Source organism: Camelus bactrianus, chromosome 11 (genome assembly GCF_048773025.1).
Source record: "Camelus bactrianus isolate YW-2024 breed Bactrian camel chromosome 11, ASM4877302v1, whole genome shotgun sequence".
NCBI lineage: Eukaryota > Metazoa > Chordata > Mammalia > Artiodactyla > Camelidae > Camelus > Camelus bactrianus.
The window spans coordinates 16457524-16479410 of NC_133549.1; the positions used below are offsets into that span (position 1 = coordinate 16457524).

The window sequence follows — 21887 nt, forward strand, 5'->3', positions numbered from 1 at the left end:
AGGCTCTGGGCTGGGGGCAGAGGCCCAGGGACCACTGGCTCCTGCGGAAACTACTTCCTGTTAATGAGGGTCAAGGTGGCCCCCAGTCCTGAAACGGCCACAACTCAGGGAAGCACGACCCTGACAGCTGAGCATTTGGGTGTTTGTTTTTGGGAGTCCAATCAGATCAAGTCCAGAAAAGGTTTCCCCCAAGCTTGTCGTCCTGCGACAGCAGACCCTGCTTTTGACAGCGTCTCCTGAATGGTCCTAAGGAACAGGAAGGCCCGAGCCTGCTCTTCCTGGTGGTTTCGCTGTAAACGTGGCTCACGTGGCTCACGTGGCTGTCATGTTCCATGTGCTGTTTTACAGACAGCCCTACAGGTGGCCGGCACCTCCAAGCCAGGGCAGCTGTTGGGCAGGGGCTGTGCCTGTGGTGCCAGGGGTGGTGCAGCCTGAGCACAAAGCCACGTCCCTTTCCCTTATCTCGGTGGTTAAACCAGGTCCCTGGAGTCCTCTGGATCCTCCTTCAGCTCAGCCAAGTGCAAAGTGCAGAGGGGGAGAACATCGCACACCGGGACCGGCGGGTAGGCTACCTCCACAGAAACCAACGTGGGGAAGGTCGACCCGGCCCACACTGGGTTGCCTGCTGGGCCCTGCCGGGAGCTGCCCCAAGGCTGGTGACAGTGTCTCGGAGGAGACGTAGGCTCTGATGTCCCACAGCCTGGGTCTGGTCCTGCTCCCCACGTGACAGCTGGCCGACCCCGGCACGGTCACCGGAGTCGGGGGAAGATGGGCAGGAGGGCCCTGAGACCCACGTGCAGGCCCCGCGCCTCCACCACGGAGCCACCGGCCACCCTCGCCATCTCCAGTGTTAGAGTGAAATGAAACAAAACTTCCTCAGCCACGTGGGCCAGGCTTCAAGTGCTCAGTGGCCACATGTGGCTGGAGGTGACCCAGTGGATTGTGCAAGTCTGGAGCGTCTCACTGTTGAGACCAGGCCTGTTGGTGACAGTCGAGGCTCGGCAGCAAATGAGGTGGCCCCGTGGAGCTGCGTTCACGGAGAACCACCCTCTGCCGCCTGGACGTGCCTCTGAACAAGGCCCAAGGATCCGCGGCTCCCCCACGCCTCTTCGCTGTGGTCCTGGCCTCTCGAGAGCAGTGGAGGCAACCTGGCCCGTGTTCCAGGGCGGCAGCTGGGGCAGCGTGGGAGAGCACCCTCGAGGCCATTTGCTCACCCACTCTGTCCACTGTCCGGAGGCTGATTTGAGAAAACTCCCTGGGCGGGGCTTGTGGGCGCTGGGACTGAGGGCACCCATGGGACAGGGCTCCCGCAGCAGATTGACAGCTCGGTTTATGAAACCTGAAGTTTGTCGGCAACACTTCTGACATCGCTGACCTGCAGACCCACTCTTTCAAAAGGACCATTTTGACTGATTTTAAAGATAAATCTGCACAAACCAAGACACGCAGCTGTGTGAGATGGCGTCACCCCCAGGCCCACACACCGGAGATGCACGGGGGGGCCTGGGCCGCGAGCTGGCTCGGACTGGCAAGGTCTGAATAAAATACTCAGGGTCGGTTCCCCCCAGCCTAACCTGACCAAGGGCTGTTTTCAGAGAGTTAAAGGAGAGTCAGTTCATCAGAGGGATGAACGGGATGTTCTGAGGCACAAGTTAGGCCCAGCGGCAGGTGGACTTACGTAGACCCGAAGGCAGACAAATACTGGGGAGTAAACAGAAATGGTCAGAAGCAAGCTGGAAAAACCAGAAATTGTGGGCGACGAGAAGAGGACAAAATCAGCGTCGTCCACCCAAACGCCCGAAGCAAAGCCTGTTCAACAGCATGGGGGGCCGGGCGCCCCGACCGGGGAGCGGGGGCCTGGGAGACCGCCGCGCCCGGGGCCAAGGCCACAGCCATGCCCACACCCGCGGCAGGAGCCCGGGGCGCAGTCAGCGTGGCCTGTGGTCAGTGAGGCATGGACACAGCACCCCCCGCCCCACAGCTGCCCCACCCAGCCCAGCACCTGGCCTGTTCTGACTCGCTCCCTTTTTGGGTAGGAAACATGTTTTATCCCTTGTTTTATGCCTTTTGTGTTTTTCTGAGGCTCCTGTTGGAAACAGGCACCATGGGGTCCCAAGAGAAATGTGTGACCACGGCCGGGGTCACCCACCTGCCCGTTGATGCAGGGGGGTGCAGAAACTCACCTGCCTGCACTCAGGCTCCAGGAGACACGCCTTCCCCAGGTGAGCAGGAAAAAGGGAGAAACATGGTCACTCTGGTCGTCCGCCCCAGCGCTTCCCCCGACCACCCCGTCCCCTCCAGACTGGCCCCCGCAGCAGCCGCCGCAGGGGGATGGCAGGGCCTAGCAGGGCTGGGGCTGGTGCTCCAGAGACAGGAGGCCAGGGAGCCTCGTCCTGACCCCAGAGTCATGGGCAGTGACAACGGCTCCTGCCCCAGCCAAATCTGGGATCAGAGCTGGACGCAGGGTCCACCTTCAAGGGCGATCTGAGGGCGGCACCGGAGAGACCCGGGAGGGGCTCACCAGTGGGCGTGTCTCCCTCCAGGGAGGTGCCACCCCAAGGAAGCACAGGGTGGAGGAAGTGGCCCCAGCGGCCCACACGGAACCTGCACAGGGGACCCACCAGCACTGAGACAGGCTCCTCTGTGGAAGCACTGCCTTCCACGGCCCTGAACGTGGCCCCGGGTGGAAACGGGGCTGCCTGTCTGCAGGGGTCCACAAGGACGTGATGCCACTAGTTAGCATGACCTGTGATGTCAGAGGGTGACCTGTGACATCAGGGGCCATGACCTGTGACGTCGGAGGACACACACAGACTCGGCCTCCCACCTTCCCCACCACTGTCGAGAGGAGGCTGCTGGGAAGTCCACGTGGGCGCAGTGAGCTGCCTCAGAAAGGGTCATGTCCTCTGTAGGGCTGGAGGCTGAGGCTACCGGGGGATGCGAGGGTGGGCTCTGTGGACGCCTAGGCTTGGAGGTGAGGGGAGGACTCGCCCCTGGATCTCCCCTCTATTCAGATTCAGCTACACTGACACCTGCAGGCTTCGCTTCAGCCCTCAAGTCCCCAAGGCCAGTGCTCACCCCTCCCCACTTTTTTCTTCTCAACTCACTAAGAAAACTTTTATTTTGAAATGTGTTTATTGCGACAAAGTACACATAACGTAAAATTTTCCCTTTTAACCATTTTCCACCCTGCAGTTCAGCAGCATTAAGAACATTCACACGGTTGTATGACCATCACCACCATCATCTCCAGAACTTCCCCGTCTTCCCAAACCGAAACTCTGTCCCCACCAAACACCGACTCCCGGTGCCCTCCTCCCTCAGCGCCTGGCAGCCAACGGTCTGCTCTCCGCCTCTGGACTATTCCCAGGCCCCCCCACAAGTAGAATCATATAGTACCTGTCTTTTTGTGACTGGCTTATTTCACCGAGCATAGCGTCCTTAATGTCCATGCTGTAGTAGCCTGTGCCAGAATGCCTTTTAGGGCCGCGTAATGGCCACCGTGTGGATGGACCACTCTCCAACCCAGTCTTCCACGGATGGACACTTGGGTGGTTTCCACCTTTTGGCTGCTGAGAATAACGCGGCTGTGAACACGGGTGCACAGATACCCGAGTCCCTGCCTTCGACTCTTCCGGGTACATACCCAGAAGCTGAACTGCTGGCGGACGTGGGAATTCCGTGTTTAACTCTTGCCGAGGAAATTGCGTGCTGTTTTCCGTAGCAGCTACACCATCTGAATTCCCACCAGCAGTGCTCAAGGTCCTGGTTTCTCCATGTCCTCAGCGCCCTCTGCTGTTCTCTGCTCTTTAGAAACACCCTTCACTGTAACAGCCGTCCTGATGGGCGTGGGGTGGTAGCCCACCACAGTTTAGATTTATTTTCCCTAATGACTAAGACGCTGGTGGCGCTGAGCACCTTCTCATGTGCTGTTCGGCCACCTGTATGTTTTCTTTGTAGAAATGTCTGTTCAAGTCTTTCACTCATGTTTTGATCAAGCTGTTTGTTCTGTTGAGTTCATGAGTTCTTTGCAGTCTCGATATTAAACTCTTCCCAGATAGAGATGGTTTGCGCTCCCAGTCCAGAGGTGGCCTGTTTCCACGCTGTTGATGGTTTCCTTTGATGCGCGAAAGGGTTTAACTTGATGAAGTCCAGTTGACTGATCTTTACTTCTGCTGCCCGTGATTTTGGTGTCACAGCCAAGAAAGCATCACCAAATCCAATGTCAGGAAGTGCTCTCTTCTGCTTCTAAGAGCTTTATGGCGTAGCTCTCATGTCTGGGCCTCTGGTTTCTAGTTACTTTCTGCATATGGTGTAAGGCACAGGCGCGGGTTTTTGCGTCTGTGTAGGAGATCCAGTTTTCCCAGAACCGTTTGTTGAAAAGACTCTCCTTTCCCCATTGAACGGTCATGGTGTCCTTGTCAAAAGTCACTTGACCACGCGTGTGGGAATTAATCCTGGGCTCTCTGTCCTAATTCGCCGGTCTGCGCGTCTGTCTCTGTGTGTCTCATACTGCTTTGGCTATGGTAGCTTTGTAGTAAGTTTTGAAATCAGAAGTTTGAGTCCTCCAGCTTTGTCCTTCTTTTTCACGATTGTTTTGGTCGTTGGGGTCCCTTGAGATCCCATGTGAATTTTTGGATGGGTTTTTCTCTCTCTGTAAGAAGGGCCATTTCTCCCCTTTTAATTCAGCATCTATATGAGTATGGCCACGTGGCCGTTCCACACTTTGAGTCAGAGTCCAGTGCTGTGTTACTTCTTTCGTAGCTCCAGCCGCTCCGGCTTCAGGTGGTCCCTGTGATCCTGACATGCCGCCTTCACTGTCTCCCCGAGCGTCTCCTACTGCCTGGCACTGCAGATGCTTCAGCCTGTCTCGTGCTTTTCTTGCCCCAGGCCCAGGGGCAGCCATTTCTCCAAGGAGCCCTGGTTCCTTTGATTGGAGAATGGCATTAGACACCAAGATTTGGGCACCAGGGGTGCTCACTGCTCCTGGGTTTCACTGCTTCCAGGCCCTTGCAGCCGGCAGGCCTAGGAGCTCCATGGGTGCATATCTGGAGGAACTGCTTTTGTTCTTCATCACCTCCTGTGACCACCATAACCACCTCACAGAAAACACTGTCCACAGACCCTCTTCACGCCATCGAAGACCCCCGGCCCTTCAGGATATTCCAATGTCAGGGCGGCTCCGTTTTGGGAGGACCCTTCCTTAACACTCGGTTATGAGGTCTACACTCGTTTTGGGGTTGTCAGAGCAATGGCTCCATCACTGGTGCCCTACTCTGGCCTCTCAGCGGCCCTTGCCCCCTGACCCTCCAAACTTTTCCTAGGAGGAAGCAGAAGGCAGTGGTGCCCAGCTGTGCTGGCACTCTGCTGCTCAGAGCAGTTCTTCCTACCCCTCCAGGACACTCAGGTCCAAGTGAGCTGCACTGTGCGCAAACGCACATGAAGGGAAAGACAGTGGGAGCAGGGGCCACAGACCCAGAAGCAAGCAGGAGAAAGGAGACCGGGCTCATGGGTGGGGATAGGGCCGGAAGCCACCCTTTCCTGGTCAGAGCTCCAGACTCTGATGTAGCGACATGGGGCTTCCCTGTGCCAGGCGTCGTGTGTGGGGGCCAGGGCACTGGGTGGGTGCCTGCTGTACGGGCCACCCCCCTCACCAGGCCCCGCGGGAGGCCTGAGTCCTTGCAGCCCCCCAGCACAGGCCCCAGGCACACTGGGGCTCAGACTCAAGGACACGCAGCGGGAGGAGCGATTCCAAGGAGCACAGGCCTGTGCCTGGAGCTCCAGGGCCTGGGCAGCGTGGGGCTCTTTCTAGCCTGGAGCTGAGTAACAAGTGAGAAAGCACCTGGGAAGGTTCGGGTGGTGCTGAAATGCCGTGGAGACGCAGCTTCTACAGCTCATGGCCTGGAGGTTGGGGTGGTGAGTGAGGGGGCAGGGGCGGGTCTCCTGACGGCTGACGGCCACTCCTGTCTGCTGCCCTGGGGAAATGGGCCTTGTGCGACTGAGGCCCCAGTGGGAGCCCCTGGACACAGGGGAGGATGTGGCCCAGGTCAGTCCTGGGCTCCTGGTCACTCAGGAGTGAGGGGGCTGCAGCCCAGCTCAGGGTGCTGGCCACTGGGCCAGGCCCCCAGTAGCAGGGCAGCGACCATGGGTGCAGAGCTCTGTGTGGCTATCTTGCACCCAAGCTGGCCAGGCCTGGACACTCTCAGGTCTAGGGCCTCCTCTGGCCCTGCTGACCCAGGAAAGCAAGCAGAGCACACTGCCCACCACGGAAGCGGACCCCGGGGCCCGGCTGGAGCTGATGGCCTCAGGCAAGGGGCTTCCCAGCTCATGCTGCTGCCCGAGGAGCAGGAGGCGTGGGCTGACCGGGGGTCAGAGCTGCACCTGCCTGCCCGAAGCCAACAGTGGTCACCAGGACAAGGTGACCTGCCAACTGTTTCTGGTGGCCAAGTGCCCAGTTACCACCCCCAAATACAGAGGACACTACAGGTGGGCACAACACCCCCACGGAAGGACACGGAGGGCACCAGATGGGCGTGGCGGCCACTGGGGCGGGGGCACCAGGAGTAGGGGACACAGAGAGGGCATTTCTGTCATCCGAGTGACCTCGGAACTTCTGCCTGAACACAGCCTCACGTCCCACAGCATCCCCAAGCCACAGCAGCCTCCCGGGCCCACCGTGGACAGAAGCCCAGGACTCACCGGGCTCTGGGCGTCGGCGTCCAGGGACCCGCCGGCCTTCTGCCTCGCCAGCTCCTTCACATAGTTGTACACATCGGCGCCGAAGCAGTCGGCCTCGTAGAAGGCGCTGCACCAGCCGGGGCTGCAGCTCTGGACGCTCGCCAGGCCTGGGTTTGAGGAGGGGCCGCCCTCCTGGGGCCTGGCCGGCCGGGCTACCGCCTCTGAACCCACGGCCAGGCCCCCATCCGGCAGCCGCTCCTCTCCGGCCTCGGGCAGCTGCTCCCTCCCGGCTCTGACCGACTTCTGAGGCCGAAATCCCACCTCAAAGTTGCCCCGGGAGAACTCTGAGTCCACGTCCGGCTTCTCCTTCCCTGGACAGAGGAGGGGAGGGTGGCTGGGGGCAGGAATGCCAGGTCCTGGGGGAGAGGCCATCACTGACTATTTATGGATGAGGTGTGTCCCGAATACGGGCCACCTGGCAGCCCCGCGTCTGCTCTGGGGGGGCTCCAAAGGGTCCTCAGGGTGGAGAGCCCTCTGTCCCCTCCCAAACACGTGCTGCAATGCGGGGCAGAGTCGATGGTGTAGACCAAGGGACATTTGAACTCTGTAAACAGACGCAATGCAGAGAGTCCCTCAGGCACCATGGTCCCAGCAGGCGGTGGGCTGTTCTGGGCGTTTGCACTTCGCTATTTTGAAGGTTTCCAAGTGAGCATGGGGTAGAGGGGAACCCCTGGCCGTCATGTGTGGGATCATAATCACAGAATCTGATCCCTAAAGCCACGTCCTGCACACAGGATTTGGGGAAATTACAAAGATTTCGGTTCTGGATCAGGGAGTCCTAGGCTACCGATGCAAGAAAACAGGCCTCAGGGTCTTTAAGCAGCGCGTTTCCAGGAAGGGTGCAACTCCTCCATCACCAAGACCCCGGGGGGCAGGTGCCCCTCCACCATGGCCCCCAGCCCCAAGGCCACCTGGGTTTGTGGCCCACCTGCTGGCCTGGGGAGAACGCCCCCCCCCTTCAAGGCACAGACCCCTGGGGACTCTGCAGGGACAGCCTGGCCCTGAGGGTGGAGGAGGTTCTCACCCTGGAACCCAGGTGTCTCACCCGAGGGCCTCGTGCTGGATGGTGAGCAGTTCCTCCGAAAGCTGGTCCCGCTGCTGCCCTCGGGCTGTGACCCAGGCTCCTCAGACGCGCTGTCGGAATGGAGGATGCTGCAGGTGCCCCTAGGCCCCTCCCGCCACACCAAGGCTTCCCTCAGGCTCACTAGAGGGTCTTCTGCTGAGTCAAGGTGGGGCCTGGGGTGACAGGGGCCCTGCCACACCTTTGGGACAACTGGCTGCAGGACACAGGCCCTTTGGCAGAAGGCTTTCTGAGCACCGTTTCCAAAACCATAAAAACAGGGGCCAGGCTGGGCAGGAGCAGGGTGTGTGCAGCCTCACTGGGTGGGAGTGGGGCCCGGGGAGGGCACGGGGCTGAGTCGGGGGTGCCCATCCGCACGGGCATCGTCACAGCATCCCCAGCAGAGCTTGGCTACCACCTGTCACGTGGTCCGGCTGTGGCTCCCGCAGGGAGGCGTGGGGGTGCTGTGAGCTCGGGCTGGCCTGGGTGTCGGGGCGTCAGGGCCACTCCCACCCCCATGGCCCTCTGCCGCCCTCTGGAAGGGGCTAGGCCAAGCCCGGCATGGAGGGCACAGGTTCAGCCTGTGACGGGGTGAGGGGCCGAGAGGGCTGGGGGAAGGGGACGGGAGGGGAAGCTGTGGGCCCCTCTTCCTCTCGTGTCTGTCACCTCACCCGCTAACACCAGGATGGGAGCTGGACAGTGGGAGTGGACACTTCCCTGCAGGGACACCCCCCTCCCCGGGCTCCATCACTTTGCCTCCTGAGCTGGTCCCAGTGCAGGGGACAGGGCCTCCTACGCCTGTGATCCCACGAACCTTCTTGCCAAGAGGACCTGTTGCCTGAAGGGAGCTTTGGAAAGAGTGGGTTCTGGGCCCAGGAACTGGGGCCCAGGGGGTGGCCGCTCCAGGGAGGGCAGTGAGCAGGATGCAGGGGCAGGAGGGGACAGCTTGGGGAGGGGCAGAAACCCTGGGCTGGGGGAGCCTGGGCCCACGAGGGGAGGGGCTCTTACTTCTCGGAGGGCGACGTCCTCCCGTTCACCACTTTGAAAAGGTTCTGCAGCAGCTTCTCCCCCCAGTAGAGGTCACAGAACTTCTCCGAAATTGCCCCGCAGAAGGTGGCGTAGGTGAGGTCTTTCAAGGCATAAATATATTCCCCTGGGTTTGCAGAAACAACAGGGTGAGTTAAAATGTGGGTTCCCCTGGTCTCAGGAACTGGCAGGGTAGCAGGGCGGCGGGGAGCACAGTGGGTGGGATGGGGCAGCTGGGTCCTGAGACCCTCTGCCTGCCTGGGGCTTCTCTGCCATCTGGCCCCTGGGAGCTCAACTTTGCCCACTTTGTGCAGAAATGGATGTGGGGGCCCCTACGTGGTGACCTTCCCCATGCACGGTGCCCGCCCCCATGGCCTGTCCCTGGTGCTGGGGATTCTCCTGGGCCTTCTGTGGCCCCTGATACCCATGATCAGAGCCTCCAGCCCGTTGTCCAGGTAACCGTCGAAGGCAAACTCCTCCTGGATGAGGCGTGTGGCCTCCTGCAGTGACGGGCAGTCTGTCCCCTTCGGGAGGGGTGAGGCATCCACACTGGATGGACAGGACTTGCGGTCTGCTGACCAGGGCCACTTGGGGTGACCTTCTGGGGCCTGGTCACCCTGGTCCCCGACGGGGGTCCCCCAGGGGTTGTCTGGATTCGCTGTGGCCAGGGAGGGGTTACATGGGGTTGACGCAGGGCCCTCAGTCTCCTGGTTCGGGCCCCCAGCAGCCTTGCTCCTGGGTGGCTTGGCCGGGTGGCTTGAGCTGAGGTGGGCAGCGGTGGGCCCTGGGGGATGGGCCCTGAGGCCTTGGGAAGAGGCTCCGGTTGGGACAGTCTCGTCTGTCTCTTGCTCTGGGGGTGGCACCTGTGTTTTCAGGGGTGGGGAAGGGGCCGAAGATTTGGGCATCACCAATGAAGCCTCCTCCAAGAGACTGGCCGGGGCAGGGGGTGGGGGGCAGGGGCACCCCTGGGCTGAGTCTCCTGGCACTGACTCTCCGAGGGGCTCTGGGGGGCCTGGTGCTGGCTGGTCGGGGATCTTCAGGCTGGTGGTGGCTCCGTGGGCTTCAGGGGCTTGCTTCCCATCACCCTCCTGGTCCAGTTGGCCTCTCCTCTCCTCTGGCCTCTCGGCTGGCTTCGAGAACAGGGCACATGTGTCCCTGCGAGCCAGAAGAGGAGAGCTCAGGGGGGGCCTGGGGCCCTGCCAGCTTTCGGGAGGGCGCACTCACCTGGTGACACCTGCATCTGGAGCGAGGACGATGGGCCTAAAGTGAGTGGCCGGGGAGGTGAACGCCGCAGGCAGCAGTGCGGCCCCTTCGAGGCGGGAGGGGTGACTGGGCACGGGGCCCTGCACAGCGACGAGCCTCGTGTCCCCGCTGACCCGCACGAAGCCTGGGGACACACAGGTGAGTGGGCTGGGGCGCTGGCCTCAGTGGGGTCCTGGCGACAGTGGGGTGCTGACCTTGGTGGGGTGCTGGCCTTAGTAGGGGGGCTGGCTTAAAGGGCCTGAAGCCTCAAGGCACTGGGAGGGAGAAAGACTTCAGGGAGAGAGGCCTGAGGGAGGGGCCTGGAGTCCAGGGCTGCCCAGGAGCTGGGAGGGAAGGGGCAGCATGCTGCTTGGAGAAGGCCGGATCAGACAGTAGGCTCAGTCGGGCCTGTGCAGAATAGTGTTCTCAAGCTGCAGGATGGGGGTGGGGGCCACAGAGGAGCAGGGCAGGACAAGAACTGGGGTCATGAGACTGACGCAGGCGGGCGTGGGAGCGGAGGCAGGTGAGACGAGGCTGGAGCCCCCAGGACTCAGAGGAGACTCACGGGGAGTCAAGAACAGGACAGTCAGGGCCCAGTTCTGGACACGCTGTCCTGGGGACGCAGCCACATCCAGAGTGGTGTCCACTCAGGGCTGGACTCCTGGAGGCTAACTCTGGTGGGACAGTGGCAGGGGCAGCGGCAGCGTGGGGCACGGGGCCTGTGGGCAGGAAGGTGGGGAAGAGCTGGTCCAGGGGCCCACCTGAGCTGGGCCTGGGCGCAGCGCTGGGGTTCAGTTCAACCACCGAGGAAGCATTTTGCAGACTGATGGTCTCTTCCTCCTGGTAAACCTGGGCAGCAGGACACGGCCGGCCCCAGGTGAGATGCCCGAGGTGGCCTCGGAGGTACAGCGTGGATCCCCTGCAGCTCGCGCTCCCACCCATGCTGACTCGCAGGGCTGGCTTGTTTCTCTTTGGAAGCAGCGTCCCGGGGGCATGAGGCTACCCGATTCAGAGGTTCTGGTAGGTTTCTGGGGCACGGGAAGCTTAGGGGACTGCCCGAGGCCGGGGTCCCCAGAACCCACATCCCAGAGCTATTGAGGGATGTGGGCGCCTGTCTGCGTCCCAAGGACCTATCACTGCGCGATGCGGCCTGCCTGGCTGCCTGAGGGTCACTCTGCAGGACCCCTGGGCTGTCCCCCGCCCCCCACATGCCAGATGGCCAGCAGAGCCCAGGGTGTGGACCAAGGGAGGGGCTTCTCCGCCAGCCAGTTCAAGGCAGGGGAAAAGCTAAAAGATATGTCAGAGAATGATGAGTTATTCACCATCTGGTTCCTAAACTCCCCAGTCGTCTGTTTGATAATAAAAAACAAGGATCCTCGGCTCCTGGGCTCCTGGATTCCCGGGCCCCAGGGCAGGGCAGGGTCCTGCCCGGACTGTGGAAGTCGCCAGCTTACCTTGCAGGTCGACGCCCTCAGGTGGGCTAACACCTTTCTGCTGTCCATGCCTCGTTGCAAGAGGTAACTGCTGCACAACTGAAAGGACAGGCCACTGTCCAGACACGCTGAGACACGTGGCTGGGGCACCGGCCCCGTCTCACTCCCACGGTGGCAGCCAGGAGGGCCTGGGGGCTGCTCTCCAGGAAGACCTCACGGGAACGCCTTCCTGGGGAGAGCGCATGCGCCCCAGCCTTGGGGGCCGGTGGTGACACTGCGTCTTAGCCGCTGTCTTTCCTGGCCATCCTCGGCTGGGAAGAACACCGAGCACTGGGCCCGCGGCACCCAGCCCTGAGGACCCTCAGGAGCAAGGGGAAGTTGGGGTGTGTGGGAAGCTATGCTCCCCTCCGGCAGGGCCCGAGGACGGGGGTCAGTGCTAGGGCCCAGGACACCACCCACCCACTCTCCGGCTGGTGGCTGCACTGGAGACGCAGGCTGGTCTGTGGGGAACCACGGTGCTGAGCGTGAAATGAAACCCACAGTTCCCTGCCCAGCGGCACTACCTTTCCCCAGAGACAAGACCCTGTGTCCTGGCTCCCCTGCCCCGTGGGCCACCGCCCAGGCCCGGGACCTCAAGCTGGGGCCCCAGTGCAGCGCGTTTACCTTGACGGCCTCGGCCGGCGCCGGCCGCTCCTGGGCGCTGCGTCTGGCCATGTGCAGGAGGAGGGTCTTGAGCCTGCGGGGCAGCGCCAGCTTGTGGTCTTGGGGGACGCTGAACTTGGCTGCCGTCCACAGCACCGCGGCCACACAGTACACGGAGGCCTGGGGGTTGGGGAGAGGGGGGGCCAGCCGTGCTCAGCAGACAGGACCCCGCCGGGCACCTCCTAGCCCAGGGGCCTGGCCTGGGGATCGGCCTGGCTGACAAGCACCGAGGAGTCCTAGACACTTGGTGTGAACAGGGCGCCCGGGGGCCTCGGCCGGACCCTCCCGTTCCCGCTGTTTCCACCAGGGCGAAGGTGGCACCCCAGAACCTGCAGCCAGGAGTCCCCAGAACGGTAGTTCACTTTGGGCTCTGAACAAAACTAAGCCTCTTGGTACACACAGAAGTTTATTCTAAAATCTGCTGAAATGAAGGATGTGTGCCACATGCTTGGAACCAGTAACGATGGCCCGTGCGGCACCTGTCTGAGTTCCCCGGAGCCGGCGCCCTCCCTGAGCGTCCTCTCCCGGTGTCACCCTCTGTGTCTGCGCCGCGGCTGGCAGCCCTGCTGTCTGGACAAGGGAGGGACAGCGAGACTACACACAGCTGCCTTCCGCGCATGCCGCGTCGGCAGGGCAGCGGGCTCCGGGGAGGAGCGCAGTAAAGACCTGACCTGACCCAGTGTGACCGCGTCGTTCGTGCTTCCTCCATCACGTCATTAGGTCTAGACAGCTGACAAACCAGCGAATCAAGCCCTGATTTTAGCATTTGCTGATTTCCGTTCCGTGAAGACCCCCACACAGCAGGAGTCAAACTGCCAAGGTGGTGCCGTGACCCGACACCCCTCCGGCCCCCCACCCAGGAGCACATCGAACCGCTAGGAAAGCATTAGTTTTGAGTACTTATCAACCTTTAAGAAGTTAAGGGTTTAACTTTGAGGTCATTGTAGGTTCACATACAGTCGTGAGAAATGATCCAGAGAGACTCCACGTACCCTTCACCCAGCTTCCTGCCACAGTGACACCCTGCAAAGCTGCAGGGCCCCGGCCTGGACACGCGGAGTCGCAGCACATCTCCATCCCCAGGTGCGCGCTGTCGCCCCACCTCAGGCCCCGGCGGCTGCTCCTCTGTTCTTCATGTCTGTGGCGTCGTCATTCCCACGGGCCGACTTTTTCTGTCGGCCGTATTATCCAATTGTTGCCGCATCGACAGTCCACTCGTTGCGCGTGCTGTTCGGCAATGTGGACGCGCAGTCCACCCACGGAAGGACGTCTCAGTGGTTTCCGGGTCGTGGCTCTTATAAATATGAACGTTCATGTCCAGGATTCTGTGTGAACACACGTTCACTTGTCCAGGATCGATGCCTGGGAGAGCGAGTTCTGGGCCGTATGGTGGCTGCACGTGTAGTTTTGTAAGAAGCCACAGACCCGTCTTCCTAGAGGCGGCAGGGCCCTGCGTTCCCACAGCAGAGGATGAGCGCTCCCGGGCCCCACGTGCGCCGGGCCCCCGGCGCTGCCAGTGTTCGGGTTTTAGTCTTTGCAGTAAGTGAGCAGGGCAGCCCACTGTTTCAAGTTCATTCCCCGAATGCCACTCGAAGTGGGACACCTTTCACCTGCTTACCTGCCGTCACACGTCCTCTTTGGTGGGGTGTCTGGTCAGACCTCTTCCCCTCCCCCACCCCGGCTGCTTTTCAGTTGGCTTGTTCGTTTTCTTGTGGTTGACGTCTATCCATTCTTGGCGAATCTGGGATACAAGGCCTTCATCAGGCACGTTTTGCAAATACTTCTCTCATCTGTGGCTTGCCTTCCCATTCTCTTAACTGTGTCTTTCACAGAGCAGAATGTGTAATTTTAATGAAGTCTAACACCAGCAGCTCCTCTCCGGGTCACGCTTCTCGGGTTGTGTCTAAGCACTCATTCCTGAGATTTTCTCCTGTGTGATCTTCTAGCAGTGTTACAGCGCTGTGTTTTACTTTCAGGGTTACGATCCATTTTGAGTTACTTTTTGTGAAAAGAGCAGGGCCTGTGTCAAGTTCCTTTTTTTTTTTTTGGTGCCTGTGGATGTCCGGTTGTCCCAGCACCACTTGTTGAGAAGACTGTCCTTTCTCCATTGATTGCTTTTGCTCCTTGGTCAAAGACCAGCCGACGATATTTGTGTGGGTTTATTTCTGGGCTACTCTGTTCCATTTATTTCTTTGTCTTTTTTTTGCCAGTATCACACCTGGTTACTGCTGCTCACAGTGGGTTTCAGAAGTAGGTCGTGTCCTTCCACGTTGCGTGGACTGTTCTGGGTCTCTGCCTCTCCTCACACACTTTACAATCGTCAGTATCTACGAAACAACTTACTAGGACTTTGGCGGGCATTGCATTGAATCCATAGGTCAGACTGGGAAGAACTGACATCTTAGTAACGTTGAGTCTTCCAGTCCATGAACATGGACTCTCTCTCCATTTATTTAGATCTTTTTTGGTTTCTTTCATCAGAGTTTCGTAGTTTTCCTCATATGCATCTTTTACATATTTTGTTACAATTATTTGTAAGTGTTTTTGGGGGGACGCTAATGTAAATGGTGGTGCATTTTAACTTTCAAATTCCCATTGCTCATGACTGGCAAACAGGAAAGCAACTGACATTTGTCCATCAATCTGCCATCCTGCAGTCTTGCTACGACTGCGTCTCAGTTCCCGCTGTTGGCTCTTTGGGAATTTCTACATGGACGATCATGTCACCTGTGAGTAAGAGTTTTATCTCTTCCTTCTCTATCTACACACATCGTATTTCCTTTTCTTGTCTTACTGCACTAGCTAGGACCTCTAGCACGACGCTGAAAGGGGTAACGGGAGGGAACATCCTTGCCCTGTCCCATCCTCGGGGGAAAGCACCTGGCTTCTCACCATTAATCATGTTACCTGTCGGCTCTTTTGCAGACGCTCTTCATCAAGCTGAGGAAATTCCTTTCTATTCCTAGTTTGCTGAGAGTTCTTTTTTTTTTTTTTTTTTTGTCATGAACGGATCTTGAATTCTGTCAAAAGCTTAGCAGCTACTGATAGAAACACGGTTTTTCTTCCTTAGTCCATCTGACATATTACACTGATTTTCTTTTCCTTTTCCTTCTTGTCAGGGGAGGGGCTAAGGTTTATTTATTTTTAGAGGAGGCACTGGGGATTGAACCCAGGACCTTGTGCACGGCAGGCATGTGCTCTCCCACTGAGCTACACCCTTCCCCTGATTTTCAGTTGTTGAATTGCTTTCCGTACGTGGAATAAATCCCACTTGGTCAGTTTCAGATTTTGATGAAGTTCAATTTACCCATTTTTTTCCTTTTGTGGCAAAATTTGTGGATAGTGCTTTTGGTGTCAAGTCTAAGGCCTCCACCCAGCCTTCCAGCCCGAAGATCTTCTTTGATGTTTGTTCGTCAGCATTTTGTAGTTTTCGGCACACAGGTCTCATACACGTTTTGTTTGGTTTACAACTAAGTGTTTGACGTTTCTGGGTGACTGCGAATGCACTGTACTTTTAATTCTGGTGTCCGCATGTCCGTTGTTAGTATGAGAAATACGACTGATTTTTGAATGTTTATCTTATGTCCTGTGACCTTTCAGAACCAACCTGTAAGTTCTCGGGGTTTGTTTCTGTAGACTCCTCGGAATTTGCTATGTGGACGGTTCTGCCATCTGCAAGCAGCGCCGCTTCCTCCGTCCTGGCCTGTACGCTTTCGCCTGCTCCCCTCGCGCTGCTGTGGCGGGTGAGCAGCAGCGCCAGTGCTGTGGGGGGTGGGGGGGGGTCCTCACCTGCTCCCCAGCCCTGGGGGAAGCAGCTGGTCTCTCCACCGAGTGTGGTGCGCAACTGTAGGTTTGGGGGTTTTTTGGGTAGATGTTCTTTATTAAGTTGAAGAAGAGTCTTCTATTCCTGTTTTCCTGAATTTCTTTTTTTAAATAAATGGATGTTAAATTTTGACAAATGCTTTTTCTGCATCAATTAATGTGATCGTGGGATGTTCTTCTTTAGCTGGTTAATAGGTCGGACCACACTGATTGGTTTCCAAATACTGAGCTAGCCCCACATCCTGGAACAACCCCACTGCTATGTTGTGTGATTTTTATGTATTGCTGAATTCCATCTGCATATATTTTGTTAAGGTTTTTGCCTTTATATTCATGAGGAACATTGACCTATAGACATATTTTTTGTACTATCTTTGTCTGGTTTTAATACTAGCTTCATAAAATGGACTTCTGTTTTCTGGAAAAGATTGTGTAGAACTGGTGTTAATTCTTTTTTAAACATTACTTAGTGCACTCCAGTGAAACCATCTGGGCCTGGAGATTTATTTTTGGGAGTTTAAAAATTACAAATTCAATCTCCTCAACAGTTACAGGGCTAGTCAAAGGTCTGCTCCATGCTGGGTGAGTTGTGGCAGTTCATGCTTTCTGAAGCTCTGGTCCGTGTCATCTAAGTGGCCGAATTCACGTGGTGGAGGTGCTTCTGGGAGGCCCTCCTTCACTCTTCTGCCACCTGCAGGGTCTGCGGGGCTGTCCCTGTGCCGCTCCTGCTGTGGCGACTTGTGTCCTTCTCTCCTCGCATTGTCAGTTCTGCTGGAGCTGGCTAATTTTATTGGTCTCTTCCAAGAACCAGATTGCCCCATCGCTGGTTTCCTCATTGTCTTCCTGTTTCCGTTTCACTGACTTCTGCTCTCATCTTTGCGTTTCCTCCTTTCTGCCTGGGTCTCCTCTGCTCTCCTATGTCCTGGGTCTCGAGGCGGGAGCTGAGATGGCTGAGCTGAGGCTTCACCTCTTCTTCAGTTTTCAGCATATGAGTCCTGGACCTGCATGCTACACTTACATCTAAGTACTTCATTTCTTTAAGTGATTTTTTTTAGGGGGTGGCCTCATTACCGCTGGGAGATGGTGGAAGTCCCAACTCTTCTGAGGCTCCTCTGACAGCACCCCCGCTGGGAGGGGCACTTCTCACTGAGGATGGGGGCCTCATTCCAGGCTGCTGGGCTGCCCAGCCTTCCCTGGCAGCACCGGGCCAGGTGGCCTCCCTTGGTCCTGCAGCTCTGGCTCCAGAGTGTGGGCCTCGGCTGGGCTTTGCTGTGCCCACTGGTGTTTCCCAGCCGCGGTGCCCTTATCCTCCAGGGGTGAGGCGGGAGGAAACCCGGGGTCCTCAGGGCCGTCTGCTCCTGGGGCCTCTGCCCCACCCCCATCCTCTCACGCTGGCTTTAGGAACGGCAGGGTTTCTAGGTGCGCTTTGTGGGGGGAGCAGGGAAGTTACATCTCCATGTACCTTGATTTTGAATACAATTTACTTGATTGCAAGTTTGTACAATTCACTTGTTAATAATGGCTGTGTCTGAGAAGTGCCCTGCAAGCTCCCCCGAAAGCTTAGCTGTGGGCTCTCGGGAGCCAACGCATGCAGCCTGGAGCTGTCCCCGCAGAGTCCTGTCCTCTTGGGATGACACCTCTGGAGCCACATCCCCGACCCCCTGGGAGGCACCTCCCAGGCAGACACTGCCCGGGCCATGCAGATCTGGGCTATGACATGGGTGCTGCGCTGGGGGGCCCGGCCTGACTCTCGCTGAGTCCTGACGCCGGGCCCCTCCTCACCCCACACCCCCACCCGCCCAGGCTCTCTGGACCAAGCAGGTGGGCACCACCGTGCAGGGGGCAGAAGGCCAAGGAAAGGGATGGGGGCCCAGGTACCTTTTCAGTCACCAATTTTTGCTCTGCAACCTCGGGAGCCAGAAAGAACGAGTTGTAAGCACCTAAGAGACAAAACCCCAAGCCCCAGCTGAGCTCTCCCGTCAGCCTCGGCCATCAGTGCTGGAGCCAGGCCCCGGGGTGCGCCCACTTACGCACCATTGGCAGGGGGCGGCCGGAAGAGCACAGTCCCATCTTCGGCCACCAGCACGGAGTCCGGACACAGGTAGGCTGCAGGAGAAGCTGAGGGTCAGGGCGCTAGGCCCGCTGGGGGCCAGCCTCCTGAGGCAATCCCTCCTCTCAACCCCCACCCCACCCCGGATCACCAGGGATGTCAGGACACTGGGACCCTTGAGGGACACAGCACCAGGGCCCGGGGCTGGCTCCCCTTCCCAGAGGCTCTGAGCAAGTTGCCTGGTGACATGACACTAGCAGGGCCCTCGGAGCCGCCCATCCCACCCTTAGCACTGGCTCCCAGCTGCAGGGGCCATGGAGCTGAAGATGGACAGGAGCTGCTGGAGTGGGAGGGGCCAGAGGGAGGTGGCCCACCCGCCCAGCACTGCCCTGGGGGGTCCCGGAGGAGGCTGGGTGCAGGCCCACCGTTCCCCCCGCCCGTGGCAGCAACTCTCCTCACCACGCCCTCCTCTCCCATCCCCCCATCCCTGGCACCGGGCATCTAAAACCACTGTGGGGCCAGAGATCAGTCATGGTGCCTGGTAGGGCTGAGTCGTGTAACGTCTAAGAGCTCCCTGTGCTCTGCCCCAGCCAATTTTCATCTTCCTGAGGACGATGTGGCCCCCACTGAGAGAGTGTGGGCCAGGTCCTGCTCCTCTTTGGCAAGGTCAGTGCTCTGAGGTCCACATTTTAAGCTGCCCTCTGACACCCTTGGTCCTGAGACCAGAGCAGGAACCCAATGGCCACCCCAGCTCACAGTGTGGACACTGCTGCCCAGCCCTAGGCCGTCCACAAGCCCCACCCAGGTGGTGGAGGCCGAGTCCGGCCCCTGGGTCCTGCCTGGACACACTGGGGGTGGGTGGGCTGGATGAGGACTGGGGGGTGTCACCTGGGTGCTCGCTGTGCGTTCGCAGGGTGCTGAGGCACGCGTGGGACAGAGCCCACAGCTCATACTCCTTGAAGGGCCGGCCCAGCTTAGACAGGAGTTCCTGCAGGGAGACACCCTGGCGGGGAAAGCCACATTCAGTGTGGGGGTCCTCGGGAGGATTTACAGAGGAAGGCGACAGGGTGCGGACCACTCTGGTGAGATATACCCCCCATGCAGCCCACTCTTGGCGCAACAGGTGGGGAAAGCCCCTGCATCAGAACAGCACCCACCCGGGGGTGGGTGTGGAGAAACCAGAGCCCTGTGCTCGGCTGGTGGGAATGTAAAATGGTGCAGCTGCGTGGAAAACAGTCTGGGGGATCCTGAAAAAGTTAAACACAGAATTCCCATCTGATCCAGCAATTCCACTTCAGAGCAGTCTTGAAGACACACCTGCACATGCATGTTCAAACCAGCGTGATTCATAACAGCTAAAATGTGGAAGCAACCCAGGTGCCTGCTGGTGGATGGCTGGATTAGCATTATGTGGTCCATACAGATGATAGACGATATTCAGTTTTAAAAAGAAGGGAATGCTGACACCTGCAACAACATGGATGTGCCCTGAGGACACTGTGGTCAGTGAAATAAACCATCACAAGGGAAAAAGTGCTGAATGTTCTTCTTATGGCGAAGATGGAGAGTAGTCAAATCCACAGAGACAGAGAGCAGATTAGAGGTCACCAGGGCTGGTGGAGGGGAACGAGGAGCTGACGTCTGGGAAGACGAGAAGGTTCTAGAGATGACAGTGGTGACAGTGGCACAACAGTGTGAATGCACCTAACGCCACTGACCCGTACACTCGAAATTGTTACGATGGTAAACTTTCTGTTCCGTGTACCCTCTCCCCCACAAAAGTCCAGGACTCAGAAGAAAGAGTTCAGCTGGAAAGGAGTTCTCGCCACTTTGAGACCATCCCCTGGGGAGACCCTGTCCAGGCAGCTGCACAAAACCCCAGCTGGCTGAGGATGCAGTGCGCCGAGGCCTCCTGGCGATTCTCACCCAGGTACCGAGCTGGACAGGTGAGCAACCTCAACCCACAGTCTTAGTTTCTAACTTAAAATTAGAAGAGGAAGCGGAGCCCGGAGCCCTCCTGGAAGGCTGTTTCCTGCACGTCTTTGGAAGATAAACTAACCCAGCAGAGACGAGCTTGGTTCCGGGCAGCTGTGGGGCCGAAGAGGGCGCTGCCCTCTGGGAGGTGGGGTCGGGGGGCTCAGGCCTGGAGCCACGCCAGGGGCGCAGCAAGCCCCCTATTTGCAGCTCCCTTCAGAACAGCTCTTAAAATTTGTAAAGAAGGAGTGAAGGCTGATATTGCCTTCCTCGTGGTAAATGACCAGCTCTGAGCGGCGGGGGGCTTGTGTGCGTGTGCTGGCCCTTCCCCTGCCTTGTGGATCCCAGTCGCTCACCTGCTCCGTGGCTGTACTTCCCGGCTCCCAGGCTCCGTCTGGAATCCCGTCACCAGACTTGGGAGTCCCCGGGTCTCGGCCTGCAGCTCCTGTGTCCTTGGAAGCGGGCGAGGGGCATTCCTCCGCGGGGCCCTGGACGGGCGCCCCAAGCCCCATGTCCCCGCTGCAGCCCTCGCCCCGGGCCCCTCCCCGCTGGAGCTTGGGCTCTCGCTCTGGCCACAGTCTGGACTCCGGCTGTGTCTGGAAGCTGGAAAGGCCATTTTTCCCCTCCGGACAGGCCTCCGTGGGGTCTGGAGGGAGGAAATCACGTGTGGGCGGCTGGTTTTGGGTACCGATCGGCGACAGGCAGAGGGTGCCGGCTTCAGGGCCATCTGGTGGGAGCCGGGGGAATGTCTGCACTTTCCGCAGGTGACTCCTCTCCAGGAAGCCTCTGTCCAGGTCACCCAGAGGGCGCTGGGCGTCCAGGACCAGGCAGGCCAGCCTCTCCGGGGCCAGCCCCTCCTGACCCGGGCATTCTCCGTTTCTCACAGGGGTCGACAGCAGAGGCTTGGATGGTGGGGTCCCAGGGCGCTCCGGGCTTTCTCTGGCCGGGGTCTGGGGCAGGCCCTCTGGGGCAGGCAGGGCCTCTGGGTCCGAGGAGTGGTCTCCGGGCTGCCTCTTGGGCCCCACAGTTCTTGGAGCAAGTCTCCCCTTCCAGGTACTCTCACTGACATCTGGACAAAAGCAGAACAGTGATTACTGCCCAGGGCCACTGCCAGGATGGGCCTCCCCCTGCTAGTTCCGCGGGGTTCAGGACCACTAATGACCCCAGCTCCTGCGGGACCCCCGGATCCTCACCCATCACCAGAGACCCCGAACACGGGGGCCTCCCAGGGCCCCCACCCCTTCCCTCAGTCCCACCCCGGAAACGTCCTCATATGCTCCTTAATTACACAATCTTGGGTAATTAACTAGTCCCGGAAGGCCGCTGGGCCTCCTCCCCTTCCTCTGACCCGGCAGAGCTCCCCACTGGGGTTTCCTAAGGCTGGTCTAATTATCTCATCCAAAAAGCACATCATTCCACTATTACAGTCACACCAGCGATACTCCCCAAAGGAATACATTAAATCTGGCTGCAGCCCCACCCTGTCCTGGCGCACAGTCTTCCACACACGTCTGTGTCAACCGCCCTAGAGACACACAGACCGGCCCGGTGGCCTGCAGCCCCTTCCGCGGCGCCTCTGCGCCAACACCCTCCCTGCTGTTGGAGCCAAGCCAGTGCCCCTCATGCTGCAGTGTCACCAACACTGACTTGGTGGGAAGCGCCGCTGGCGGGCGGGGGACCCTGCCTCCACTCGGAGGCGCCACGCCTCCCGGGGGGTCCTCCAAGCTCCGTGCTGCGGGCACAGCCCCGAACACATGCTGCCATTTACTCAAAATGCCACCCGAGATTATGCCACGGGAGCCGTGAAAATCCCAGACGCTTCAGCAAACAGCTTGTGCGG

At 59.0% G+C, this 21887-nt stretch overlaps 1 protein-coding gene across 5 annotated transcripts in view; it reads right to left on the reverse strand.

Annotated features, from left to right (window-relative positions):
• Positions 1 to 21887, reverse strand: part of KNDC1 (kinase non-catalytic C-lobe domain containing 1) — a 54415-nt gene that overhangs the window by 13141 nt on the left and 19387 nt on the right. For 2 of the 5 annotated variants that reach the window (XM_074373328.1, XM_074373327.1), the window contains exons 6-18: positions 20404 to 21116; positions 18962 to 19076; positions 18058 to 18129; positions 17902 to 17963; positions 12163 to 12321; positions 11521 to 11598; positions 10828 to 10915; positions 10049 to 10211; positions 9249 to 9979; positions 8807 to 8951; positions 7784 to 7872; positions 6700 to 7049; positions 2184 to 2213 (exon numbers count right to left, since the gene is read on the reverse strand). In XM_074373328.1, the coding sequence (XP_074229429.1) occupies positions 2184 to 2213; positions 6700 to 7049; positions 7784 to 7872; positions 8807 to 8951; positions 9249 to 9979; positions 10049 to 10211; positions 10828 to 10915; positions 11521 to 11598; positions 12163 to 12321; positions 17902 to 17963; positions 18058 to 18129; positions 18962 to 19076; positions 20404 to 21116 (2795 nt within the window). Of the gene's footprint in view, positions 1 to 2182; positions 2214 to 2583; positions 4928 to 6699; positions 7050 to 7783; positions 7873 to 8806; positions 8952 to 9248; positions 9980 to 10048; positions 10212 to 10827; positions 10916 to 11520; positions 11599 to 12162; positions 12322 to 17901; positions 17964 to 18057; positions 18130 to 18961; positions 19077 to 20403; positions 21117 to 21887 lie in introns of those variants that run through there. The other 3 variants (XR_012510017.1, XM_074373330.1, XM_074373329.1) reach the window with 3 other exon arrangements.